Genomic DNA, 14163 nt, shown 5'->3' on the forward strand with positions numbered 1-14163 from the left:
TGCCGTCTCAAATTAACGTTTCACTTTCTGCACTATTGCAGGCGAGATCATAAAAAACTGGTATGGTGTTGAGATTTCATGGGCAGTGAGGATACACGATGCTACTATCTAAATTTAGATAAATATGTTGAAATCTCATTACTTTCCACACCAACCTCTATCCCTTAAAAACCCTCTAGGTGCTGCTGATTCAGTGAGGGGAGACACAGCGACCTCCTCTGCTGGCATCAGGTTCTGGATACTGGATTCTCCTCCTGTTCCTTTGACTACTGAAGGTATTTAATCCAGCTGAATTAAGTGGTCAAAGTCTGGGTGCATAAAGGTGTCAACTTGGGTTCTGACCCCACCTTGGATAAATAATCAGTCTCTGAACACGTTATGCATTCTTCAGTGTTCAGACACTCCTTAAGCAGCGCAAGGAGACAATCAGGGAATTAGGCACCCCTGAGTGGGGACAGGAAGAAAGAGCGGGACAATTCAAACTTTTAAACAAACATACTGACAAGACAGGGATTGAAGAAACATACTGCTTCTTCTACTACTTTAAGTATCATAGGAAATGCTTTAATAATCCACACGTCTGCCCTCAATATTATTGTGAGTTTGTCTTTTTTTTTAAACTAGAGTCACCAAAATAATTTGTTGAATATTGTTACTTGAATGCCTCAATGCTAGTTGGGCTAGCAGTGCTTGTTGAAAAAAAATAATATGTGAAATGCTGTAGGTGTAGATCTTAATAAACCGGAATAAATAAAAAAAGTGTTGATTTCAATGTGAAATGTAGGAGTTGGGCTTTTTACTGTGCTGAAAATGTTAGACTGTGCTAATGGAAGGATGAAACTTTGGTAAAAACTGTATTATCTCACAAATTAGACCCTGTGTTTACATTTTTAAAAAGAAAAATAATTTCATTTTAAAAAAAGTCTACAAATTGAAAGCTGATATCCGCAGTTTCTGAGAAATCTGTTTATGTATCATTCTTTTGAAATTCATAAAAATACCAAACTAGTCTTTTACTATGGTCTACTGCCGGTGGTCATTCATGTACATTAATGTATACAGTATAAGTCCCTCCTTCATCCTATAGACTCCTATACAAATGGAAACGAGCGTCGTGATCGCCCAGCCAATAGGCTTCGACTTCATGTTTTTGAGACTGTCAATCAAAGTGAATGTAGAACTGTGCACGGAGACAGAGTCAAGTTGAAGGGTTAAAGGTCAGATGTGGACACAGGGTTTATTTTTGTGAAAGGGTTTTTGGGGCAGACCGGCCTTTGATTCAAAGGTTTCAGTGTGTGTGTCCAATGTATCTGTAGTTGTTCTGTGCTCTCAGGGTTTTGTATGCTGCTGATAGCGCTAAGCATAACAATGACAGAGTGTCTGAGAAAAGACCTTGGAAATGTTATCAGTACGATAGTAGGGCAGTTTGACCAGAAACGACCAGGAGAGATTCTGTAATTCAATTCAATTAAATTCAACTTTATTTATATAGTGCAATTTACAACAAAGTCATCTCAATGCGCTTATCAAAATATAAAATTCATAATAAGAAAGAAAAAACCCAACAAGATCCACATGAACAAGCATTTAGCGACAGTGGGAAGAAACAACTCCCTTTTAACAGGAAGAAATCTCCAGCAGAACCAGGTTCAGAAATGGAACCAACAGAACAGGATAGAGAGATAATCACAAATCAATTTGTTCTGGCATCCATCCATACTCTGTAATCACAATTGAAACATTTGTTCATGCCTTTTGCCTACAATGGGGAAAAGAGCTTGGTGGCTGTAAAACTACAAATTTCATTCTGGTTCTCATACAGAATGTGGTCTTTTACAGGTTTGCGAATCAGCAGCAAGTTTCTTGATTACAGGTGTCACAAGCTAATTCAGGTGCAAAGTGTTTCTCTAGTATCAGCACCTTGTCTCATTCTATCTCTTTTTAAACAAAAATTTCACACAGCTTTCACAGCATAGCCTGTGTAACATATATTTAGCATGCTAATGAAGATGTTTGATACACACAACAAAGTGAATGACTAAGTATCAAGTATATTTTGAGTGGCTTTTGTGATTTTGACGTGTTATGCAAAAGCTGAAAGCAGCATCTTGTCACAGACGGCCTCATGATGGAGTCTGACAGTACATCTGATCTGCTACATACCTCTTTTAAGCTGTCTACCTGTGTGAACCACAGTCTGACTTTTTGATATACTGCAGTACGACTACAAAACTTAAGATAGTTGATTTAACCTGTGATTGTACAGGTACAATGTGGTTCAGCTTTGAGGAAGATATGCTCTGATCCGCTGCTGCATTTGTGCTTGATATTTTATGACCTTTGCTATGTGTGCTGTATGAACATTCCATGAATATGCAGGTTAAGCCTCAGGCCATTCTCAGCGATTCAACACTGGGTGCATAACATCCAGTAGCTACTCACAGTCCAGGCCCGTTCTGCCTTTAGACACATGCTGTTCACCCAATGAGTCAATTGCCGCTGAATGTTCGAACACACATAGAAATGATGAGAGTTTAGTTCCTACAACTCATAGGGCATTATTATTATTACTTTCAAATTCTTTTGTAAAAAAAGATTTCTCTCTTACCGTGTCTGCATATGTTGTCAAAGGTCACTGCATGTAGTGCAATCCTGTTGTGACAGCTACAGTATGCATGTTTTAATAAATTATACTTTTATTATTTAGCTTAATTGTGGTTTTGGGTTACCATAGTGCGATGTGAGCCAGCCCCCTTTTTCTTTACATTTGTTTACCCTTTGAGTAGGCTATATGAGTGGCACAGGCATGTTTAATTTGTTATTCGCACTATGCTGAGATGCTAAGGGAAGTGTTTATTTTTTTTTCTGAATTTTAATGTTATATGTTATAAAATATGTAGTTATCAGATTTCTTAATCAGAAAATTTAAGCTACTGTGAAGTTGCTGTTGTACTTTTGCTAAACCTGGGTTAAAACTTGAAATAGTTGAATGACAGAGCCTCATTTATCTTTTATATTGGGATTGTTCTATGCATTTTAACTCTGCAGGACACAGCAATAAAGTTGCACTTTTGACAATATATTTGATGTCTGCAGTCATTTTAAGTGCATTGAAAAAAAAAATCGCCCAGCCCTACTGTGTAGTATTTTCCAGTAAAATTTTACATTTCCCACAATCCTTAGCTCTTCTCTGTAGTCCATCTACTCTTGGGATGTGTTATAAAGGTGCCGGTACTTCCGTAGCTCGTCTCCCGGTCTCTCTGCTAAGCTCGTCTTCATCTCTCCTCACCAGGCAATTGACATGCAGGTCGGTGTTACCTTTAATGCGGGTTGATACAATGCCGAGCAGTGTTTTGTGTGACACCAGGTACACGGACTAGACTAAAATCTGAGGTTTGCACTTAATTGGCCTGTTGGACTCTGCGTTGCGGATCTACGCTCAAGTATATTTGAGCTTTTACACCCAAGTGAAGAAGGAGATACAAGTGAGGACATTAAAATGAAGGATGAGAGCACATTTTGGTGGTGCTGTTGGTATACCGTGATGTTGCTAATGTGAAATCTGCTGTGTCAGCGTATGTAGTATGTAGAGAGAATATTAGGAGGAAAACATCCAACTGCTCATATACTGTGACTATAAAAGTGAACAGAGGGAGTGAGTGAGTGAGTTCTTACAGCTTTTTTTTTCAGAATCAAATTTTTCTGAGCTATGTCAGCACATAAGCTATCCTGATGCCCCAGACATGCCTTTGTCCTGATGTGAGTGTAAAAGCTGCTGTAGGAAGCCATTGCAACGCAGGCGCCGCAAAATGGCTGCCCACTGCTCCTCAGGGATGGGTTAAATGCAGAGGACGAATTCCATTAATGTATTAACATTACATGGCCAATTAAAGGCGAAAGCCCCGATTTAATCTAATTTAATCGAATTAAGTATACATTTTGCTACAAAGATCATGTTTCAACATCAAACAGAACCAAAGTTATGATTAGATTGAAATTCGCAATATGGATGGTGGCCATCTTTGATCTTGCTCTGAGCACAATTTATGGAGTCCTAAGATATATTATTGAATTCCTTGACCCTGAAAACCTATAATTTGCCACTCTCCAAATTGGTGGCCATCTTGGATTTCTTGATTTTGAGTGGGAACAGTTGATTTGCCAGCATGAATCCCATTAACAATGGATTCAGCATACTCAAAAATCTCCATGTACAAATATTCATGCTTTCTTTCAGAAGTGAACATCTTTTTGACATATCTACTAGCTATGGAACAAGCCCCCAAAGGTGCTGAGACTGGTGTCATCCTGCCTTTTTGGAGGTGGGAGACAAGGAAAGTAAACACGCATGGGCATGGCGATACAGTATATCAAGGCTGGAAAAGTTATTGAGTTCATTTTCATAAATCATTTGCTTAATTGATTTCTTGATTAGTGTCACAGGCTTAGCGGCAGGCATTTTTTAATTTTGTGAAAAGAGCACCAATAGTGTTGGTACAGCAGAGGCTAGCAATGATAAAAAAGTCAATGGTTTAAGTTCTGGCCCAGGCATTTTGCTCAAAGATTGCTTGCCATGCATTTCTCTAATGGCCTATTTATAGACGAGTGACCTGCAGGGTGCATCATTATTTAAAAGCAGAGTATGTAAAAAAAAAGTCTTACAAATAGTGACATGACTGCATTACAAACCAATGGAAAAAAATATATAGTTTAATTTGATTCTCAAGCTCTGACATGTTGACCAATCCAGAGAAGACACTGCAGGAAAATACAGCATTTATGTATTTATTTTTCATATATTGATTTGTAAAGCTTCCTTTGGAACTCCCTCAAGCCCTGAGGTCAGATAATCATCCCCCATTCATCCACCCATCCTTCCATCTATTTACATTGTTATTTGCATGAAACTAGACATCGGCCCCTATTTTGAGTTCCCACACCCAGCTACCTAGAGGCAGGGTTGTGTAAATTATTCAAATGTTCTTCAAGGAGGAAAGGTGGGGTACCTTTGCTCTCAGGATTGCACCCACCTCATTGAGCTGGATCAAACTTCATCATTACTCAGAGCCGTGGTTCGGTTAGGTATACATTCCTGAGAGGAGAGTTGGAAATAGACCCAGCCTGTACCGTGCACCTGAGTAGGGTACACTCAGTGTGCAGTGCTCCATGCTCTCTTGGCTTTGTAGCACCATTTTGTCACCAACATACGGGGCCATTAGCTCAGCTGACTCAGTAAAGCCACATTTAATTTGGCCTTTAAACTCAAATTAATGGTTTTCTATGAAATAAAAAAAAAAACCATTGGTAACTCTTAAATGGGTTGGACCATTGAATATCGAGTATCCATTGTTGCTGGGACTACTTTTTGATTCTCCCGGAATCAATAAAAATGTTCAAATTTGATTCTTACTTTCGATACTCCCAAACAGAAGAAAAAATTGCTGAAAACCAACGAAGAAAAATCCTCGTAACTCCCCTCTCCTCACCAGGGGGACAAGGGCTACCCCGCTCCCTTCGGGGGGTCCGAGTCACACCCTCTCTCCCCGCTGACAACTCCGGCCACAGCCATCGACCTCCCTCGCCTCCCTCGGCTCTGGCCCGGTTTATTGTCCGATGAGGGTGGTGTGTTTAACGTCTCCGGCTCGCCCGGCGTGTCACCCTTGTTTGAGGCAGTGGTGGCCTAGTGGTTAAAGAGTAACTAAACCTCTGCTTTCTGCTGACCTGCCACGAGGAGGGAAATTAAAAAACTGCCTTGATTATGGGCGTTACTCCTGACTCAGTAAGCCACGCCCACTCACAGCGCACATTAACATTTGTGATCAAGTACTACAATCACACACACCCAATGCCCACGTGAAGCTGCACCCACGCACACACTATAACTTGTGTTCCAGTCTTTGTTCATGGCTCAGCAGAGGGTGGAACACACACAGGAAGATGCACGAATGTCTGCGCACACGGAGAGACAGACGGGAATACACACACGATGTGTCTGTAAATACACAGATTAATGAACCCTCTGAGCAGAATCTGCTCTTTATAGAAGCACAGTCAAAAAAAAAGAGAGCTGTTCTTCATTAGAGCTGCCAATCAATGCTCACTGACGGCTGTGATTGGAGGAAACTCTCCTCCCTCCTCTCAGCTTTTATAAGAGGGGCGGGGCCAACAGTGAAAGTTGAGGGTGCAGGGGAATCTTAAAGAACCCGTTTCAGCCAATAGCAAAATTCACTTGTAATAGCGACGTTCAACCCTTAGAGGCCAATAACTCTGACATTTTACAGCTAAATATGCAAAATAAATTACTAATGCAAAATAAATTACTAGTAATAAATTACTTGTATACACGTAAAATGTTTTTGATCAGACTGGTTTGTATCTATGTGTGTAGCCACTCAGTGAATGGTATAAGTCAGCTGTGCAGGGTTTATTTCACATTAACATTACACTAACTGTTGGTGTAGGCATTTTTCACATTTGGGTTTGCAGCTCCCACGGCTTTCTCTTGGAGGTGTTCATTTTTCTGACAGATAATAATCCCTATGTTCCATCACTTGAGGGCGAGGAAAAGCCTGAGTTATAAGGGAAGTATTTTGATGAAACATCCCACCTACAGTGAATTCATCTCAGGGCCAGTAAACAATGTATGAGAGTGAAAGATGTGTTTACTGTAGAAGATAAATTATACAACTCATATTACAATCCTCAAATACTGAAAACCACAGAGCTATAAACTTAAACAATAAAAAGTCTAACTGAAAGAGAGTTTGCTGTGTTATTTTTTTATGCCTATGGGTAAGATTCTGTAAACTGTAACATGGGCCACTCTGGGATCTTACAGATACGCTGATGTCGCTCAGACGGCTGGGGCTGGTTCTGATAGAGGTGCCAGAATGCTCAGCCTACTGTGATTTCCTACACATGTTACAGGCTGTAGATCAGTCAGAGGGATTCCCAAGATCCCAACTCTTAGCTCTCACTCCAATTACTGGACAATAATCATGGTCCAAGAAGAACCAACTCACTGCTTGCTGTATGTGGATCTAGAAAAAATTCAATGGTGTGGCAAGAGGGGGGCAGGATTTTTTTTAGATCCATCAAGATAACTGTGACTGAAGCAATTCAGAATTTATCTACTGCACTGAATCCATTTCACAGGAATTATAAAACAAGTCTGAATGCATTTTTATGGCATGGTTAAAATGAGCATGTGCAATATTTGCAGTTAAGAAGAGCTACGGCAACAGTGGTTTAACACACACTGACCACAACTAGTCACATGACCTTGTGTTATGTTGAAGTCTTTAAGGAAAGCCTGATACAAAATATTGCTTCACCAAAATATTGTTAATGTTTGTTTAAATTAACTTTAAATCATTAAAAACAAAATGAATGCAGAAAATGCTCATTTTCAGTGCTAGTATTATCAACTTCTCTGTAAACATGGACACTTATCAGTGCTGCTTAACAAGCACAATGATTAGATCCTCTTCATTTCTGTGAGATTCACAAAGTATCTTCACCATGTTTTCTTTGACAAACATTGATTTATAGACGCACAGAAGTGAATGGACATGAACCTCCTATAGCCCAGCAGTCTGCATCCTTTACTCTTAACACTAGAAGTCCCACAGAGGTGTCAAATGAACTTTTTACCTATAAAACCCAGAGAGGTGTCATTTGACCCAAAGAGAACACAAAAATTATTTATTTTTAATGACAGTGTGGTGTGAGAAATGTGCAAAAGAACAACTGTGATTTGTTTTCAATGGTTTTTATTTGTGTAAAAAAAAAAAACAAACAAAATAAATAAAAATAACGATAATAACAAAGCAACTGTGCACATATTTAGAAGAATCTCCTTCATCCTCTTATTGAGACTCGTGACATACTTGGCACTGCCACGGTATCTCTCTCCTACATTTGCCACATGTGTATTTGTGGCAATGAACACATCGCACAGTTGCGCGATTGCTCTTGCAGCAATGGTTGATCTGACACTTAGCCCTTTTCCCAGGGCCAGGTGTAGGCGGTTGTTGTTGGCGCAGTTGCTCTTTGAGTGCCTTCTTTTCACTCACATGAGAGTTAGCCAACTCTCTTGCTAGCTGAACCAGGAAGTCCACCCGTCTCTCCTGCACCCCGGTGCATGCTTGATAAAGCAGATGTGCATTGAGTGCCGCCATGTCGATCATGTTGTAGAACACGGCGACTGGCCATCGCCGTGTTCCTGTGCGCACACTGTACTCCCGCACCATCTGGTCCATCACATCCACTCCGCACTTTGTGGTGTTGTATTGGGTGATGGTGTTTGGCTTCCTTTTGATGGTTTCCTCAGTCTCAACCACGCTGTGCATGCTGCTGAGAATGTAGACGGTCTTTTTTCGTTTGGGCGCATACACCGTCAGCGTGGCACCAGTGGTGGAAAACACCTAAAAAAGAAGAAATTGTTGTTATTATAGCGGTTTTAAACACAATGACACACTCAGAGGTGTTGATGGAATAAAAAAGACCAACAACATACCTGAGTGGTGAATTCCTTGCGGTCCATCTTTCTAGTTGACTGAGGAATTTCCCGGCGAATCTTGTTGACTGTCCCGAGGATGGTGGTTTTCCGGCTGAGCAGTCGTCGTGCAAGTGTCAGTGATGTAAAGAAATTGTCCGTGGTGACCGTCCTGCCTTTGTCCATAAATGGTTCCATCAGCTTCATCACCACACTCTCAGAAAGTCTCTCCTCACTGGGACGACTGGGGTCCTTTCCAAGATATGGGAGGACATTGCAGATGTACTTTGTTTTCAAATCACAAGCCACCCAAAACTTTATGCCAAATTTGTCGGGTTTTGTTGCAATGTACTGCAGGAAACAGCAGCGAGTCTTCGATGGGAAAAGCTGTTCATCAATTGTGATGTGTCGACCAGGGTTGTAGCATGTGATGCAGTTGGTAACAAACGATCCCCACACATCCGAAATTGCAGCAAACTTATCTGTCTGCACTCGCTCACTGCGCGTAAACATGTCATCAAATCGTAGGTGACGCATGATGTCTTGGAAACGGTTTCGTGACATAATTCCAGTGATAAGTGGGTTTCCCAGGCATGCTGACCAGCTGTCACGCAGAGATGGAACCTTGGTCACCCCCCTCAAAATAATAACAGAAATAAATGCCATTAGTTCATGGAGGATCATGAACCAGTCCGTCTGCTCCGTTTGCCGTGCATGCTGAATAGTCCATTCTTGAATGGGACGGAGCATGCCAACAGTAATGAAACAGAGGAAGCTCTGAAGGCGACTCCTGATTCTTCTTCTGGCCTTTGCTGTTGGCTCTCCATCTGCAGCGTACGGTTCCATTGGAGTGAAACGGAGAATTGTACCCACATGTTCTTCATGCCACACTGTGCCCTCTTTCGCCGTCTCTGTGGGCTCACTCTCCAACCGAGCTCTCTTTTCCAGATGAGGAGCAGTCTCGTCATCTGCAATGTGAACAAATTCAAATTATTCTTTTCTTCGGTTTTAAATAAAAATAAAGTCAGGAAATGAAAATAGGATGTTTGGGAAATCTAACCTGAAGACAGCTCAGAGTCCGAATCCGAATTTGGCTGAAGGTTTATGTCCTCCCCATCTGAGTCACAAGGGTTTGCATTGTTCAGGATCAATTCCAACGCTTCTTGAGTGGTAAACCTTCTCTGCATTTTGAGTAGAATAAGTGTGGAGTGTCAGCAGGTGGAAGCAGCCAGCTATTTATTCCCCACAGCACAAAAGGCTGCATGACAACATGGTATTCCAGGGGTGTCGTCAGTTTGGTCCTAGAGTTCATTTGACCCTGCTCTGGGACTTATGGGGGGATATAGAAATCCCTGGGACTTCTAGTGTTAAAGGAGCCATTTTGTCTAATCTCACCTGGATTAAAGTCCTTCCGGAGCCAAAAAATACCTTCTCAAATAATAATTAAAACTTAAGGTTAGCCACACGTGCAAGACAAGTTGATGATCTGTAGCTGTTGCAGGAGGTGACGTAGGAAGGTGGAGTCATTGCACAATATGATTTATTTTTAGGTTAACAAATAGTTTTTATCATAATTATATTTGAAGTTAATGTCATTAATCATCAATACCCACTGTAAGAAATAACAATTCCTTATTTTAATATATTTTTGAAAACAATAGGGAGCCATCACAAAAAGAGTCAAAGAGCCAAATGAGGCTCCAGAGCCGCAGGTTGCAGACCCCTGTCCTAGCCAATAGCTAAACACTGTTAATATTTACTGGGGTGGAGGCTAACATCCACACAGAAAAACAGCTTCTGACCATGAAAATAAACAGGATAATTGTCACATCCATCACATTGAAGAACCATTCTGTAACATTTAACAAAGTGTAAGACTGTGTGAGTGATAAAAAGTGTCTAGTAGTTTTATTTAAATTACTACGGTGCAATATGTTTTTAATTATACAAAAATATGGCTTTAAATCAGTTGTTTTCACTGTAACAAACTGTAAGCAGATGGGGGGAAAATGTGTCACTATTATGTTGTTATTACTATTATTATTTTAACATTGACATGTTAATTTTGCCACACTGTTACATAACTAAGTATAAAAACTTATTTTAAGGGGCATATGATGAATTTGTGTAAAACAAAAATAACTACATTTATTTGTTATTTTGATTTGGTTTTAAAATGGAATAAAGAACAAAGGGTACACGGATTATGATGCTACATCTACATATGCTCCCCAAACGTGTGCACATTCAGCACACACTGCACACACCCACGTCAGTGCACATTGCCTCACACACACTCAGCGGACCGCGACCGTATAGTTCAGTGCCCGTGTGTACAAAGGGTGGCAGCAGGGGTGTTTTGGGGTGGCATCTATGACACCCGGTAGATCCGCCCCTGCTCATACCACAACACCTAATTAAATGTTTACTGGGAACATTTCAGCAAAATAAGCTCGCCATTGAAAGACTTCAAACAGGCTGATATTTATTGATCAGCTATCTGTTTACCATCACATACATTCATGAGTTTTATTAAATTCCATCCCCAAAGCTTGTCTCTGAATTATATTGAATGTGTGTTTATGGATATAGTATAGTAAGAAAAGTCTGTGCATACTCCTCAGCCTGAATTGCTGAACTTTCTAATGGTAAGGGAAATAACAGGTTATTTGTGCAATGCAGTAGCTCTTTAGACAGTGCCATACTATGTCTCCCACTTTACTTGCAAACACCTTTTAATAACCAGGGCCACCTGTGCCTGGTCCCACATGCACCCCTCCCTTCAGGGCAGGCTTCCGTTCCTTCTGTCTGGACTGTTTGAGCAAGGTTGAGCTGAGCGTAGGTTTGGTAGAGCAGTAAAGGACTGAGCTGCCACACAGTGCAGCTCTGGCATCTGGTTCAGTAGGAGGCCAGAAGTGCCTATGGGAGATTTCCTTTCTTTCCACAATAAGCTATGCTATGTGTAACCTTCAGGCACCAGTTTAACTTGGTACCTTCCCGAGTCATTTAACGATGAGAATGTCCAGGATGACACACCCTAACAAAAGGCTGCATCCTTTTTCTATCCCCACTTCCTAATGTTCTCAGGCAGGGCAAATGTGTTTGAGTGTTAGTACACAGTTTTATTGTGTTGTTTTTGATACAAATGTGATTTGACCACATTTTCAGTTAACAGTTCACTCATGCCTATTATGTCTCATTTCTATATCTATCAGCATATCTAAAGCCTCTTGTGTATATAAATGTCTCATAACATTAGGCAAGGTGTGAGAAAAACCTTTCAAAATGAGCATTGTATGAACTACAGTCAAACATCACTCTTGCTGTATAGAAGCTGAATATTTACACCTTTTTACATCTGTCAGGTGGGAGGACAGACAAATCCACAAATACAACTTGTTAAAAATCCCTGTGGCAGAAACAGATCCTGGTGCAAAGCAATGACAGTGGGCTGTAGCAGGTTGACTGTCTGCAGTTTAAGGTGGAGAGGTAGATGTTGGCTGAACATGAACAACTATGACTGACTGTTTGTGGCTTCACTATAGTGATAATAGGACAGACTCATATACACACCAGCAATCATTCACACAGATGGAAAACATGGGAAAAACCCGGGTTGGGAAGAGGAGAGAGGAGGAAGGGTATGGGACCATTGGTAAATAACAAGACTGAAAGTAAATGTGGAACCACATCATTGCAACAAATACCAGATCTAGGCTCAGAACATATTTATTTGGTTGTGTTTTTCTTACCTATAATTTAAATTTTCAAAAACAGTGAGGCAGTGGTTTGCGATTCTGCACTTTATGATTTCTAAACCAAGATGTCCCCAAATAAGAAGTGATTTAAATCTAGCAACTCTAGTGATCTCTCATGCCAAATATCAGTATTATACCCTGGAGTATACTGTGAAGGCTGCTCTGGACTTAACTACAAATGTCTTCTAATCGTAATAATGAGACGATTTCATGAGAATCATTGAATCCATCGCTCTGGGGAGATTGCTGATGGCTCCCTAGAAGTCATCCGTCATGGTGGAGTCAGAATTACATCGGTTTTGTTTGGATGGAGGCCAGTAGTCTCAAGTATGGCTGAAGAATTGAGGGAACACAGGGGCAGACAGTCAAACAATTAGTGGTGTCTCACCTGTGACACACATTAACCCTGAGAACTCAAAGCTAATGAGAGTCTTCTAATAGTTTCCGTCCAGCAGACAGAAGAAAGGTGGCCTTTTAAATTAACAGAGGGTGCAATAATTAGATGTCAAACCAAGGTCTTGAACAATGTGACCTCCTTATTTATAACCAGTCTAGCAGAATGAATATTTAAGATGATTCAGGCAAAGTAATATATCCAAACTGTTTAAGAAATATTACGAATCAAGAGGCTCCTGGATGAGTAAACGGCGCATTCATTGGGTGATTTCTATTTTCACAGGGTGTTTTTGACCTAGTTATTCTTCCTGATAATGGCTGATATCACACTTTTCTGTATCCAAGGCCGTGCTTTAGCTTTCGGACTCTGAGGAAAAAGTGGCCACAAAGGATTGTAAGCTAATTAAAGTGGTAGAGCAGATGGTGCAGAATTGGTCGGGACATAATGAGACAGGGAGAGGCAAGACAGAATGGACATGGCAGGACAGCTGTGAGGGGTGAAGGGGAGCTGTGACCAGAATTCAGGCGTCTCCCCAGAGTGATGTTCCATGAAGTTCCATCCAAGTCATAGCTGCAAAGTTTGGAACTTATGTTCAACACGCCACTGTTTCAGTTTATTTCCCTTAAGCATTGAAACTTTTACAGGAAGTGAAATTAACACACAAACAGTTTTCTTTTTTTTTTGATTTTGGTTGTGATTATTATCATTCTTGACACCTGCCACAAGAAACTTCTCTATCAATCCCCACCCACTCTGGTTTAACTGACACCATGTGAGCAAAATTAGAGTGAGAGAAAACCTCACATGAATTAAAAGATAGACAGTATGAAATGCTGCAGACGTATCCTCTGTAATAGAGATGCTGCACGGTGCTGTTGGGTTTCACATAAGAAGGAGGTCAAAGATGGAGAAAGTCCCTGTTTCAATGCACAAGGACGCCAAGTTTGAGAGTGTCAGACTGTACCTGGTGGAGAGGAAAATGGGCAGCAGCAGGAGAGCCTTCCTGACCCAGCTGGCCAGGTCAAAGGGATTTATTGTGGAGGACATTCTCAGGTTGGAGAAAAAGCTTTTGGCATTATCAAGTTTACAGATCGAACGCCACTTGGCTGTGTAAAAGCTTTGGTGAATGTGCAGGCTTGAGAATAGAGAAATGCAGAGGGATGAAGGAGTAATGTCTTTTATCGCAGACTGAACTGCTTGACCTTGTGGTTTTGAGAGTCCCAGCCACATGAATTCTTTATCAGGACAGTGACCAGCAACTAACACTGGGCATTCATTATCTTAAGATAAGTGGGGGTTCTCGAACAATTGTACAGCAGTATCCTATAGCAACTGATAGGGGTCAGTAATTCAATATATGCCTGTAATTTATATTCATTTGGTAATTTACCAATAACGTTATACAGTTAATGTAAAAAAAACCCCTAAAACAAAACATTATACATATATTATGCCAGCTATCAGATTTTTGTTTGTATTATGTTAGATACTATCATATACTGTAATTGCTG

General features: G+C 40.7%; 1 protein-coding gene across 1 annotated transcript in view; it reads left to right on the forward strand.

The window, feature by feature from the left end:
• The first annotated feature begins 13511 nt into the window (after window positions 1-13511).
• The window catches only part of dntt (deoxynucleotidyltransferase, terminal), a 114162-nt gene continuing 113510 nt past the window's right edge, over window positions 13512-14163 (forward strand). Inside the window, exon 1 of the mRNA XM_028468999.1 lies at window positions 13512-13705. Within this exon, the coding sequence (XP_028324800.1) occupies window positions 13512-13705 (194 nt within the window). The remainder of the gene's footprint in view (window positions 13706-14163) is intronic.

This window comes from Gouania willdenowi, chromosome 15, assembly GCF_900634775.1.
Source record: "Gouania willdenowi chromosome 15, fGouWil2.1, whole genome shotgun sequence".
Lineage (NCBI taxonomy): Eukaryota > Metazoa > Chordata > Actinopteri > Blenniiformes > Gobiesocidae > Gouania > Gouania willdenowi.